The sequence below is a fragment of the Trematomus bernacchii genome, unplaced genomic scaffold, assembly GCF_902827165.1.
Source record: "Trematomus bernacchii unplaced genomic scaffold, fTreBer1.1, whole genome shotgun sequence".
Taxonomy (NCBI): Eukaryota; Metazoa; Chordata; class Actinopteri; order Perciformes; family Nototheniidae; genus Trematomus; species Trematomus bernacchii.
The window spans coordinates 23,261,073-23,276,704 of record NW_022987739.1 but is presented as its reverse complement, the minus strand read 5'-3'; the positions used below and the strand labels follow the sequence as shown (position 1 = coordinate 23,276,704).

The following is a 15,632-nucleotide window of genomic DNA, read 5'->3' as shown; positions in this document are numbered from 1 at the left end:
ACTGATGTTCACAATCATGTTTATTTCATAATATTCATCATATTTTATGTTTAACTTGCCTCAACAACATTAAACAAAGTTCAAGCATACATGAAGCACTCTTCAAAAAGGAACAATCCTCCGTGTTTGAACCTCTTAAATCGCTGCATAGCCGATTTATTTGGACTGGATTATCCCAGAGGGTCTAAACATTCTTTATAACACAGTTTCAGATTTGTGAAACCTTAATTCTATTTGTGAAAATACAAAAAACACATTCCTAGTATGTTGTAAAACTACATGGCGACTAAGATCTTGTATATTGCTTATTTTCCCCTCTTAGGAAAGCGGACACGGGATGCGAATTTCTTTGACACCGCCCAGGTGTTGGAGGACCGGCGTGCCGTGGTGAATGAGTCGCTGCGTGGAGATCAGATGGTGCTGTTCACCAAGGCCCAGGAAACGGAGGACAAGATGCTCACCTCGATGGAGCGCCAGGCAGAAGTGTTCAAGCAGCAGATGGAGCGCCAGCAGCACCAGGATGAAGTGTGGGCGCTGCGCCATGAGGAAGCGTCAGCGCAGCGGCAGGATGAGCGACAAACTGCATTTAATAACAGTTTATTTGGTATAGTTTTTGTAAATACTGACACACGACACACAACGTTGCACTAAGGTGTGCATGCTGCTGAGAATATCCCTACACCTGGGACAGTTTATTTTATATTGTTATTACTGTTATGACTTTATTTTATATATAATGTTTACTGACATGTACAACTGACACTTTATTTACATTTAAAATTGTTCTATTTAATGTTATGTCTTGAGAGTGCAATAAAGAAAACCGACATGGCGATTAAGCTTATTTCTCCTGACACTTTATCTTTAGTGACCTGTGTAGCATCCTATACATCACATGTAAGTGATTATTCTGATACCATCATGTTTCATCAGTTATAAACTGGCAAAGCTTTATTTGTCATTTATTTAACATCAATGTTGCAACCTTGTGGGGGAATGGCAGCGGCACATACACAAATATGACAATTTATATCATTTTAAATATTATTTGACCTAAACTTTTAATTCCCCCCCATTTCACACAACACAACATGGAGTCCACTATGGGCCAAAACTAACATGTATGTTTGCATAGTGTTTATGGCAGACGGATGCAGTGGGTCTCAGGAAGATATATAATAAAGGTGGGTTTGCTGCTGAGACTCCCTACACCTGGGAGTTTATTTTATATTGTTATTACTGTTATTATATAGTACAACTGACACTTTATTTTATATTGACAATGTTTACTGACATGTACAACTGACACTTTAGTTACATTTAAAATATTTCTATTTAATGTTATGTCTTGAGAGTGCAATAAAGAAAACCGACATGGCGATTAAACAGATCCTGTATCAGTTTTTCTTCTTCTCTTGTTTTGTAGCGGGTTGCAAACAACTTTAAGGTGCTTACCGCCACCTACTGTACTTGTAATCTTCCCTCAGGGAAAAGTACTCCGGTGTGAACGCGATCTGTACTAAGTACCCTGGGGTTAAAAGCGCCAGGGCTCTTAGTGCCGGAACTAAGTACAGGAAAGTACTTGGTGTGAACGCGGCTAATGAGGGTAGTCAATCCCTTGTTTGGCAAGACAGTAGTGACGGCCATCTTGGTGACGTGTGTTGTTCTGCGAGACCAGAGATGTAGTTCATTGAGCGGTTTCACACAAAAAAAGTCTTACTTCACAGTTTCACGGCAATTTTTTTGGTTTTTAACTTGCAAAATTATCTTTTAAATTGATAAACATCATATGTGTAATTCGTGGCACAATTCAAACGGGATCGAAAGATAACTTTTCTCTCGCCATTGACTTCAATACATAATTTTTCCGAAATAAGGTCCCATGGAGGTCCACCGGAAAGGGAGGGACTTCGCCTCTCTGGTCGTTTTGTGTAGGAGGAAAGGCTGTAAAAAACAGTTGAAGCTCATCAACATTTTATTTTTATTCTGGGTTTTCTCAGTGGGGATTGGTAGATTTGTTTTTGGTTGGTACAAACAGGAGTGCAGTGAATCTAAAGAGACCCACATGTCTGCTAAGGTAATAGTTGTTTAAACTGTGGCCTGCAGTAACTGTCTGACCTGTTTTCTATCGGCCACTATAGACCAAATGACCCACATTGTGTGGAGCCCTCAGGCCTGCTGTTTTCATCAATGTGTGCACACTGTGCTTGAACTCCACTAGTGTAGTTTCATGTGTAACCATTGCATGTACAGTAAAGAGCTACCCTTGTGTTGTGTGTCAGTGTGTCATTAACTTCAGATTGATGTGTACAAAATAAATAAGCACTGCAGGCAGATACCTGTGTCGCGACGGCCAGTTCCGTCCAGTTTTTTGCTGCGTTCAGAGCCAAGAGTTAAAAGAGGAGGTGTTGCTGTGCAGGGGGAGGGGAGGGGAGTTGATGTTACACAGGGGGGGCTGCAGGGGAGACAGATACAGCAGGTGCTGATATCCCTACCGGCTAATAATAGACATACAGAGCTCCCTCAGAGACAGGTCGGCTCGTGTAACTCAGGAAGCTCAATTTGTGTCTCTCTGCAAAAGCTCTGAGAAGAACTTCAAATGGGAAAATCGAATTATATTTTAAATTATTTGATATACTATCGTAGGAAAGATGATAATAAAAAACAAAGTTATGTAAGAAAGCAATAGATTAATAAAATAAAATAATGTATGACACAGTGCTTTAAAAACAACAACAAGTATACGTTTGGAGGTTTGATATCAAATATTTGAAATGTCTAAAACATATAACTAATTAATTGTGCCACTGCTTGTTGCTGTTTCTCTTATCAGTGTCACTACAATAGTTGGACATTCTGATAAGAATACCAGAATCAGCAGGAGTATCATAATGTCATTTATCAATATGATCAATTGTATTTATTGCTTTAGTATAACTCTTAATATTCTTAGTTTAAAATCAGCATTTAGTTTCCCTTGCTCATAGACTACAAAATATCAATCACTGTTTACTGGAACTCAGTTCACTGATTGGCACAAAGACCGCGTTTGTGAAACATTTACTGCTGACTAACTATTGATCATTTCCCATGATGCACATAAACATCTTAACAGCATTCACCTTTATGCCTCCAAGGTGGCGACAACTGTGACTGTGGCATTATTTTCGGGTTGTCCATCTGCTGAAGGATAAACTACTTTAATGGAGATCACTTTTACCTCACATAGAATCACTACAATTCTACATAAATACACATTGGATAAATATGCTGTTTAATATGACCATATGATGAAGTGATAACATCTTGAACAGACATGGATGTACATTTAAACTGCCGACCGGTTGGCTGAAACAACTGCAAGGAGGAAATTATAATTACTCAATAAATATCTCCTTACAGCACAAACACTCAGTTTTATGGCCACCGTATCATAAAATGATAACATATTATATCACCAAACCCTAATTTTAGTTATATATTATCAATGTTTTTTTTTTTACTCCATTCTGGCTCTGCAAACACGATTTTAAGGCCAGAAATCGAATGTGCTTTAAAATACATATTTAACTGATCCCACTGAGACAATGAATACAAAAAGGATACACTTTTCTTATCTGCTAACTCTTATTGTTCTGTTTATTGATTCTCTTTTCCAGAACATCATGTTGAAGGTTGAAGTGGAGAGTCTGAAAAAGGAACTTGAGGAGAAACAGCAGTTTCTGGACCAAGCTCTGTGAGTATCTGCCTTCTTCCTGCATGGATCACCATGTTGTGTCACCCCTCTTCACCCTCTCAGTGACCATGACTGTGTTAGTTTGTGGACCCCCAGGCCCTGAACCTCTAAATGTATCCAACAAATCACTCACTCTCAGTATATTACATCTCCAGGACAGTTAAGACCGCTTGTTCTGCACGGAGATTTTCTGAAACGTCTTCAGGGAAAGTGAACTACCAAAACAGTCCTTTCATTGCTGGTTAGATTATTTCCCATGAGTCCATCAGTACATCAGAGCCCGGGGCCCTCGGGTCCCGGTTCCTCTCATCACACGCGAGCCTGCTGGCCCATACACTCACCTAGCTATCACAACACGCACTAAGCCCTGAGGAATGCCGTGTATGGACTCGGCACTGAAATGCTTTTGAAGAGGATGAAGCGGCTCTGTGTTCTGGGGCGGAGGATGAAGAGGGGATGAGGGTGAGGAGGAGGAGAAGGGGTGAGGGACCCACTGTGGGTTTGTTTTGAAGGGGGACGCTGTATGGGAGTAGGGAGAGAAAGGGCAGAGGTGGCTTGTGGTTTGTTGTGTTGTTGAGTCGGGAACTATTTGAGATCCAGCACCTGTCTGGTGGTCAGCTGTCCGTTAGGTCCTTTAACGCCTCTCCTCCTGTCATGATATCCAGTCCGCATACCACAAAAATGTGTTCTAATAACTACGTTTTTGAATGTTATCTGCCACTATTATACTTTATTCCACCAGTGTTATGTATGAGTATGAGCAAGAGTTTGGTTAATGGGGCAGCTAACACAAATCATATTTCAAATAAGATAATCTAGACAAGAAACAAACAAAAATACATTTAATGTAACTTCACAATCACTGAAGACAATATTTCAAGACATTTTATCTGATTTAACTCTTTATTTAATTTTAGGATTGGTTAAACCTTGTAAAATCACGAGACACTGTATCTCCAATGTGATGGCAACATTTCATATTGGCTGTTCAGGACATGGTTGGGGTCAGAGACATTGTTGTTGGCCAGCCTCATCATGTTATTATGGTAAATTGGTATTAGTAGACACTATAAGAATAGGACAGCTTGGTCAGTCCACCTTGACGTTACATTTGTACGCACTGGGTAACTATTTATCATGCTTTTTTAACCCGCATTAGTAGTAGTGAGTAGTTCTTTAGACTTCAAAACACGTTCAAAGTTATGTTATGTAAATTCCGTATATTACATTGTTACCTGATTAGGCTAAGGAGAAGATCATTGTTTGTGTTAAAATATATATGTTATGCAATGTACAGTAAGTTATGTATGAAGTTTAAAAATGTTTCTACAGTACATGATGTTAGTTTTGTACATTCTGTATGGGACAACCTCCAAACACATCAGCTACAGTCTGAAGATGATAAGCTTCTATGTGCAGGGTGCTATATTTAGCGGGTTCAAATTTAGCCCTGTTTATTTAGGTAGTTCCAATGTGATAGTTTACGACATCTACTGTAAATTAAACCATGACATTGGATAAAGAGTTTAACATTTAACATTTTTATTTTAGCCATTTTTCAATACTTAAAGCACTGCAATGAATTTCATATACCTTTTATTGTAATGTTTTGGAGGCAGAATTTTTATTTTATTTAATCTAAAACTGTCTCAGAATATTGACACATAACACCACCTTTAAAGGAAGTAACAACATATGTTTTTTTTGTAAGTGTGATGAACCTCCCTTTTAGGTTCATGTAAATAAAACACTGATGTGGTCTCAATGTAACCAGTACAAAGATTTACAATATGAATATTCTTCCAAGGCCAATGGGCTGTCTATGCAACACATTCCTTTTTTACTGGAGTTTTTGTGCCATTGGTTAACCATTTGTTCTTACAAAATACTATACTAGTCATGTTGTACAGGGGAAAGTATAACTGTTGTCTTCTCTGATTGTAGAAAGCTATTGACATGGTGTTTTTCACATTTCAACCTCCTGTCCATTACCGGTGTTTGATGATTTTCCTAGATGGCTGTAAGGAAAACACCATTAGCTCAGTTACACAGTGTTACCATGCAATTTGGGCAGTAATTAGAACAATCAGTCAATTTAGCACTTTGTCAAAATAATGAAAAGGAGCAGCAATTCTAGCATTTGGATGTTGGAGTGGAGTTTAGAGCGGGGTCAGGTCTGAGGCTCTCCCTGCCCTGCTGTTTTATAAATAAACATTGTGGCCACAGTTTATCATTAGAGCTATTAACAGAGACCTGACTGATAGATGTGAGGAGGGAGAGCGGAGTGTGACCTTCTGGCTGTTGAAGTGTGCTGAGTGCTGGAGCAGTGACAGACTGGAGACATTTCCCTCTGGGATCCTTGTTTCCTTTCCCCTGGAGACAAACGTCACTCCGTTTAAGTCTTTTTGTTGTTAACCTCCACCGAGGAGGGTCTATTTCGTTGATTATTTGAAAAACCTGCTTACAGTTTTCAATGAAATGTGGTGGAAAGTTAGGCAATGAACCCAGAAACAAGTGGTTAGTTTTCTGTTTGGATCCAGATCAAACAGCATCACTATGTGGTTTTTTATGATGCCAGGGTTTCCCAAATAAGCTAGCAGAGATATTTGACAAAGCAACAGCAACATGAAAGGAGATGTGAGTAGTTAACAATTTCCTTTCACTGTTTATTGTACTATTCCACATTTTGTTGATCACATCCTTGGAAAAGCCTGAAAATAACTATTCCTCTTTTTTTTATTCATGCTATTAATCTGCATTTGGTTAATACGCGTTTCCACACTGAGTTGTCCTGACAAATAAGATCTACATCTACACCAGTGGTTAACTCAGATGTTGCTATTTAAAACATTTTTAGAAATCAAATGTTATATTGAAATGTGACCCAAAAACATGTTTTTTTTTTGTATTTTTTGGAAAATCTTTTTTTCCAAGTAGCATATTTCAATGATTCAAATGCAGCTGTAATTACATTCCAATGGTTTGGGTCAATCAACCAGTATCTTAATTGGCTGTAACTCAGTGGTCAGTTCGACATAAAGCCTATCTGTCTTCAAACTGAATTTAGGTATATATATAGTCCCCCTTAGCAGTTTGCATGAGCCCCTGAGTTCTTTTTTTTGGTTAAATATTTTGTTTACAATCAAGAGAAATAGGACTCATTGGGGGGGATTAGCTGAATTTCAGTAAAACACTGAAAAACAAGCTCCACATTGATGCCAGTGCCTAACTTGTAATACAGATTTGTAATATTTAAATCACGTTCAACAGTGACAGAGTGACACGGCACCGCTTTAAGAATAACCTCCAATAAAACTCATATCGCTTCTGATGTCCTAAATGCATTTCTCTGTAACTGGCGATGAAGTATCAGATTTTAGTGGAGAGCAGAGATAGATACATGCCCTGCAGTACTTTATGACCTTCTAAGTGTTTTGGGACTCCTGTTGATACTGACACCCTGCCCTAATTGACCAGAAATGAATTATTTATGAGTGTTTGCTGTCTACGAGGCAGAAAAGAAGCCAATGAAATAAACCCAACTGCTACTGAAGTCAGCTGGTTTTATCGTACACATTTATTATTTAGTAACTTAAAGGTTTCTCTAACAAAATAGCGACTTTATTTGGTTCAAACTTTATTAAAGTGCTTCAATGTGTTATGTCCTTAAAGTTACATTTTGCAGCTTCCCTGTTAAATAGTTTTTTTCTGTAACAACAACCCCATAGGTTGACGGCAGAGAGCCTGTCCAATCAGAATGAAGCAGAGCTGCAGCGTCGCCTGGAGGAGCGGCAGGAGGAGATCATCCACATGCAGGAAATCCTGGAAACCAAAGTTCAGCTGCTACAAGAGGTACACACACACACACACACACACACACACACACACACACACACACACACACACACACACACACACACACACACACACACACACACACACACACACACACACACAGGACTCTGGTACTGATGCACTGATAGTAAGACAGTACATAAGTTGTAATACATGGGAATTATCCTTGAATTAAGATGACAGAAAGAACCTTTGTCAGGTTTGCATGGATCTGATGTTCCTCTCTCTGTGTTGCGTTCAGGAGGCCGAGCTGGCGCGAGGTGAGGCTGAGAGGATGACCTCGCTGGCAGACTCTGAGTCTCAGCGCCGCCTGGCTGTAGAGAGAGAGCTGGTGGAGAGGATGGAGGAGGAGGAGGGGGGGAGCTCAGGTGGACAGCTCAGCCAGCAGGCCCTGGCTGACAAAGACAGGTGACTATAACCTGCCATCAATGAAATGCATGCAGGAGTTAGTCCTAGCTGTTCTTGTACTATACCCTCGCACAATAGACACAATTTATAGTTGACACAGTTTATGGATTCAGAAAAAGAAATGTATTTACTGTTTTATTTGTTGCTTTATTAATGTGTGTACAATACAATGTGTGTACAATACAATGTGTGTACATGTACTGCCAACACTGACAGTGCTGCTGACACTGATATTGACTGACCTTGATGAAAACTGATTCATGGCTGGAACAAAGAGCCAGAGCTCTGACCTACACACTGCAACTGACCCCCGAGGTCAGATCTGTGAACTTCACTGCACCATTTCAACAACCCCCCCCCCCCTCTATCTCTCTCAGGCTGATAGAAGAGCTGACACAGCAGAAACACTCACTGAGTCTCCAGCTCGAGGAGCTCCATGTCAAAGTTCACCATCTCTCCTCTCCTGCCAAGAGTAAAGAACGAGAAGTGGTATGTTTGCTCAGGAGTCACTAACTGAATACACTTTGCATGGCACGTTTTGTAAATCAGTAACAAGCTTTTTTTTCATCTTTGTGAATACTTTTAGATTAATTCAAAATATTGTTCCTGATATGGAAGCAGCCACACACATTGAGTTTCACAAAATGTGTCTTTAAACATCTCAAAACATGTTCAATGTAGATTAAATGCATTTTGAATATCTCGCATTTGATGAGTCAATATTATTGGTTATTATGAAATGTTTCATCATTTCAAAATTTGCAACATTATAAAGACATAATCAAAAATGTAATGAAGTAATTATTGACAATGTAACTATAATCTAAATGCATTATACATTATCCTGACTACATGTAAACATACACATAAATACACATAAAATAAAAAGTTTTTATATCCACATGTGGGTCAGTGGACATTTGACAAAGCAGATAAGCTGCAAACCAACCTGAAGATGGAAACATGTGCATATATGACTAATAATGACAAACAAAAGTACTCATCTCATAAGCACCCTAAACTTGGCATTACTGTAGATCATTTATTTTTGGTTATAATAAGTACTGCACTTGGTATTTGATATGTCGGTGGTTGAGATTTGATCTGGACTACAGGGGGTGGGAGGTGATGACAGCTTTATTTTTAGCACAAAGTATCAATTTAATTTGGTCAAGATGTGTACAGTAGTTTGAAAATAGATTTTAGATTGAGCTTCCCTTTTTCCCCCCAACAGAGTCATGGAGAGAGCCGAGTCTGCACACAGATGCAGGTAGGAAGAAAAACAGTTGTACGCCGAGTATGAATCAAATGTGTTTATATGTGCGGCACACACTCACACACTTGTTACTGTGTATCTTGTCATTGAGCTGTTTTTGCAGGCTCTGATTTACACCTAAACTAAAATTGAGACAATGTTTCATGACTCCCATTGTTCCCAGTTAGTCCTTCTTATAGAGATGTAGCTCCATCTAGTGGTGCGTGATCCACACTGTATGGATGACTGCTTAACAGCTGTTTCGTTGAGTTATTTTAAGTTTGGGAGACCTTTCTTCCGCATTTATCTTAGTGTGTTTAGTAATGTGCTTTTTACTCCACTAAATGTATTTTGCATATGGGTTTTTTTGCATGAAATCTTTGAGATGAACTCGTAAAATAAGCTTCAGCTTAAACTCCCCAATAGTACACAAACTAACATTAATTTAAAACTCTTTCTAGTACTTTCTTTAGTGCATAAATGGTTTTCAAGTATGATTTTAGGACTTTATTACTACTCAAACAAAAAAAATCATTATTGTAAATATGATTTTTTCAAAACTAGAATTGTTCCTGGCCCCAGATTTCCTTTTTCTGTAATTGGATCAAAGACATTTATTCAGAATAAGCCACATTTAAGCACAAAACCAAAATATTATATATCTTTAGACTACATTTTGCGCCAAAACTTTAAGAAGGGGCATCAGAATCAGGTTACATTATAGTACCATGCACCTTTGCCTTTTGCTTTACCCTAAATGTAATTTGAGTTATCACAAAGTCTCTGGCTGCCCCTACATTTCCTTTCTGTAATATCTTGTCGCTGCAGACTGAGCTCTCACATACAGTTATTCTATTTCATCCTCAGTCTCCTCACTGACGCCAGTTATAATTATAATCAGCTCACTGTCTGCTGGCTGCGGCACACAGGGACTAGTTTCTCTGGGAGCGGCTGCAGCGTGCACAGAAGGAATCAGTTGTTTACTTGGCAGGGCAACACGTCGTTGTTTGAGAGAGGAAAATCAGCATTGACACCTCTTCTGTCTGCGTGACCGCTAATCAACCACTGTCACACTTTGGTATTTCTGCCACTCTGAGAAAAATAAACCTCAGAGTGTGTCCGTCAGCGGTGTTTGGCACCCGTCTCTGATTAGGATTAATTGATTTTTGATTGCGTGCCTCATTCCAGCCGATCAGTTTTTTGGTGTGGTGTCTCCAGAGGCCTTGCAGGGTGACAAATGTAGACAAAGTCAGGGCCATGAGGTCCACACACACAGGAAAACAAATCACATGTGAGAACAGTTGTATCAACAACACATCCACTCTGCTGCGATAATGAAAGACGGATGAAGACTTATTATCCTGAAAGTGTCTGTTGAGAATGACATCAGCTTTCTCCTTAAAGGGTCATGTGACTCACAGACGGGAATTCCAGCACCCCCACCCTTCCCTCCCTCCTCCCTTTTATTCTGTGACATGCATGTGAAGGCTGGACGAGAATTGAGTGCCCCTGGGAAATGCATGAACTAATTACACACTGGCAATTCCGAGAATTGAATGAAGCTGATGGAAAACATACAGGCCAAACACAGTTTTTTGTCAGTTCAATGCTTGCACACAGTGTTGTACTGACACAAAAAAGCTTTATGGAAATGGGAAGTGTTGTATTTGGAATTACATAATTTGTCACACAATGTTTTGATCTGATTTTCTTGCTGAAAATACTCAGTTTTGTAAGATTAAATGCAGCAGTTTTGGTCGAGCAGATAAAAAAAGCACCGTGAGCCATCGTGACCATATACCAAAATATCTCTTTATTTACTGGTGCTGTATAATCTTCAGAGGGTACAAATCATCACCATAACATTATTGGCATTAAATACATGATAAGTGTTTAAAATAAGCAAGTGTTCATTGATATCAGCCATCAGCCTGCAAATACAAGGCAATCATGTATTTGCATTCAGAAACACGGTGACAACTCCTTAAAAGCAACAACAAATGTAAACAGTCAGATAGAGCTCCATAATAGAAAATTAAATTAAAATAAGAAAACACAAAATGTAAATCTATATTAATATTTGCATATGAATATTACACTAAGGAAGATTACAAGTATTATTCAAGTAATCTTAAACAAAGTTACATTTCCAAAAAACAACTATTTAGTGCCTTTATTGTTAAACCCACATTCATTTATAAAAAGTATTTTTAGGTCTGATTTGTTTTTAAATTTGTTGTCTTTACCGCGTGATCAAATTGTCATCTTAGAGAGTTCATGCATCATAAACCTGGACATTAATAAATAAACCTTAATGCCAATTTATAATTATGTTGGTTAACATCAGGAATGGAAACACATTATGAACAGGCAAAGCTTGTATTTTTTTTATCATGATCAATTGACCCAAAAACTGTTTAATGCTCTCGCAATCTATTATATTTGGCATTAACTGAAGGGAACTCATCGATTTATTTTAAACATAATTCATAAAGAATAGGGAAAGTTAATTGATTTCATATTTTTGCCGAGAGAAATCCCAATGTTTATTTTAAAGAGACTGTACAGAATCAGCATCCCTCCTCTTTCCAGTAAAATGGTTCAGTCCAGGCTGCTTCATGAGGTCTCACTCCTACACTGAAATGGTTGACAGAAAGCTCTTAACACACTCAACTCTTAGCCCTGAACAATAATAACATTGCAAAAAGATAATTAAAAGACAAAATTAATTTAATAATACAAAATAGAAGGAGAAAACCTTATGGGTCATAATGTAAATCATAATTAATTTGCACCCCTATAACATGTAACAATCGACCATACAGTATTTTATAAACTGATTTTTTTTTTTTTGTATAGTATCTTTATCTGAAAAGTAACTATTGCTTTAAAATAAATGGGGTTAAAAGGTGAAATATAAAATAGTTTTCTTTGAAGTGTAGCCAGGGAAAGCACATGCATAAATTAGCATAGAAATTAAAATAGGCAACTAAAGTTGGCCAACAGCAAAAGTGTACTTTAGAGAATGAACCATTGCTGTCTGTTGTGATGATCGATAGAAAATAATATTATTTTTCTCAATGATTTATGTCTGTAGAGTGGTATATATTTTAGACTACAGCCATTTCTCAAGACCGGAACTAGTTAAAGCTGCGGAGTGAGATATCATCTCAAACATAGACGATCTTTGGGTCCTGTCACGGTTGCCTCGATGTCTGGTTATGAAAATCGCCTCGAGCTGACAGCCTCTCCCTCCATCCCCTGCTGATGTAGCCGCTGCCGGTGAGGAGAAAACGGATAGGGGACCCGGACGTTCTCCGGTGATACTAACATCCACACCGTCGACCAGGAAATACCGTGTTTTTTCCGTGTTTGTGTCGGACTGTTACACGGGGAAGCTGCTGCAGCGGGGATGCTGTCATGTAGAGAGACGTCATTGATTTTTAAAAGGCAACACAAAAAGACTGCAGTGACATCAACTGGAGATTGTTTCTATCCCCGGAATATAAAACGATAAAATATCGATCTGTCTGCAGTGAACCACCGAGGAAGTGAAATGAGACACATGACAGAGATCACATCCGTTCTGCCTGGAAATCCTCTTCACTGAATGAACGCTTCTGGTCACGTTGTCATGTCAGCGTGAGATGTAGCCTCTGCCCAGTGATCCATTTGATTAAAGCTGCCTATTCAATTAAAAGTAGCTCAAATCATTATTATCGTTTTGGAAGAAAAAACACATTTGTGTCCTTGGATTCATCACCACAAGGTCTATGTACAAACTATGCTGGAGAGTTTAATCATTTCACATGATCTTTCCCAGCAGATGGAATATGTAAACCTTAAGCTTAAAAATACTTTAAATTCCAAAAGAGCAGATCAGGACCTGACTCTGGAACAGGAGGCTGAAGAGGGATAAAAACAAATCAGAACATATCTCCAAAATACTCATTATGAAAAGGATATTTTTAATGGAATCTCCAAACTTTTAAAATCAGTGCAAGTTTGGATGAATGACACTTTTCTTTTTGGCATACCTGAAATAACTGTTGGACTTAATCAGTTCAGAAGTCGATGAAAAACATCAGCAATTTACTGTACACTTCCTTCAATCCAAAGACACATCTTACAAGCGAGAAAATAAATCGTCTTAAAAGCACTGATATATTAGTAGTAGCTGGTTCACCTATACCTCTGTGATGCTGGACGTGGTGAAGATGAAGGACGCTTGCAGGATCTGCGCTCGCGAGCTCTGCGGCAACCAGCGCCGTTGGATCTTCCACCCTACAGCCAAGCTCAACCTGCAGGTGCTGCTGTCCCACGCTCTGGGCCACGAGCTGAGCCGGGACGGCCGCGGGGAGTTTGCCTGCTCCAAGTGCGCCTTCATGCTGGACCGCATGTACCGCTTCGACACTGTCATTGCCCGTGTAGAGGCGTTGTCCCTGGAGCGCCTTCACAAGCTCCTGCTGGAGAAAGACCGGCTGAGGCAGTGTATCGGAGGCCTGTTCCGAAAGCACAACGCAGATGATGGGAACGTGCCTCCGCCCAGGGCCATTGTGGGGGTTGTTGGGACTGACGTGGGGTCAGAAGACTCACCTGTGGTGGATCTGTCAGGTCTGCAGGACGGAAGATACTCTGATATGATCCAGGATGATCTTACCTACTCTGTGTATGAATCCTGGGCTGATAAGGAGGACCCGGCCCTGGACCAACCCACCCATCAAGAGCCCCACCAACACCATCACCAGTGCCCAGGAGCAGACTCTCTCTCTGGCATGAAGCCTAAGCGGTGCAGGGGTTGTGCAGTCCTCCGTGTTGCTGATTCTGACTATGAGGCAGTGTGTAAGGTGCCTCGCAGGGTTGGGCGCAGAAGCACTTCCTGCGGACCATCCACACGCTACTCAACAGCCACTCCCGGGGGTAAAGACCCTGCTAGAACCTCCGGAGAGTCCGAGGCTACAGCTGTCACCTTTGAGTCCTCCTTAGCTGAGTTGGACACTGATAAAATCATGTGTGACCAGACAAGTCCTAGCCCGGCATCATCTGTGGAGTCTCTCGACACCGCCGTGGACGTGAGTTGCCTTCCAGTGAACCACAGAGAAGGAGAACAAACTGTACCAGAAAAATATCCAGAGGAGGCTTCAGCACGAAGGTATACTACATGGGACAAACCCCCAAGTGAGAGCTCCTTCTCTGGGCTGGAGGTGATGCTGAGCCTCCTGAGGGGCTGGGACTACCGGCCAGTGAAGCCTCAAAGAGGTAGCAAGCTCCCAGTTCTGTCCAAAGCCAAACTGGACCAAAGCCTGTCCCTACCCCTGCCCATCCCACTGAGGTCGCCCTGTGGAGGGGCTAATGACTGTGAGCTGTACTCCCACCTGCCTGTCCCGGAGGTCATAACCCCGTGTACCCAGCAGGAGCTGCAGGCAGAGCTTGCTGAGATGGAGGAGCAGTGGATGGATGAATATGTTCAGTGCGGTCCGTTCCGCTTTCAGCAGGTAGATTAGTTGCAACAATACCTGGTTCCTTGATGACCTCTGATCTTCACGTAGCTGATACTGTCAGTGTCGGGGAACATTTTCTACTGATTTTCTTATTTATTTTTGCTTCTCAAATACATTTTCTTATCATAGGCCGTGTCTGGCTGTATGGGTGCCTTAAACTAACACAAGCCTTTCACCTGGAAGGCTGATGTTTCGAGCCCTGTGTGAAACTTAAAATCAACATTTACTTTTTTAAATTAGATGTTCGTATCTTAAATAACATTTAAAAACCATGGTGTCTTACTAAACCTTCCCAACCACATTTTACTAAACATACCCAAGTAATTTTGTTTGCATGTTTTTAGGCAAACTCTCTGGGTTGTTTTAATTGAAAATAGGTACCATTGTAAGAAACACAGAAAAACTAATCTTAAGGAAGACTTCAAATGAATCCCCCCCCCCCTTTTAAGAAGATTGACCAACTAATTCCTTCTTTGTGCGCCCGCCATCGAGGGTAAAATCTCTCTGGATTTTCTGTTTTACTCATCTCCTTCTCTGACAAAGCTGAACGCAGCCTTGATTACTCTCTCTGGGAGCATAAATACTCCTTCGGTATCCTAGCAACACTTCCGTTGCCATGGCTACAGTCTCAAAGGGTGCCACTGTCAGACCGTGTGAAGGGTCTGATACAGCATCATAACTTCTATTGTTATGTTAATGATTAGTGTGAAAAGTGGTTCAGTGTGCCAGGAGGGAACAGGCTCTATTCTATTAAACAACAATATACCCGGCTGTACCATAGCACTATCAACGGTGTGAATTAGATATTTATAATAAGTAAAACAATTAGAATAAGAAACGGGTTTATTGCCATGTAGGTTTACACAGACGAGGAATT

At 40.1% G+C, this 15,632-nt stretch overlaps 1 protein-coding gene across 1 annotated transcript in view; it reads left to right on the top strand.

Moving 5' to 3' along the window:
- The first annotated feature begins 12,458 nt into the window (after positions 1-12,458).
- Positions 12,459-15,632, top strand: part of pde4dip (phosphodiesterase 4D interacting protein) — a 41,806-nt gene continuing 38,632 nt past the window's right edge. Inside the window, exon 1 of the mRNA XM_034147301.1 lies at positions 12,459-14,749. Within this exon, the coding sequence (XP_034003192.1) occupies positions 13,454-14,749 (1,296 nt within the window). The 5' untranslated portion in view covers positions 12,459-13,453. The remainder of the gene's footprint in view (positions 14,750-15,632) is intronic.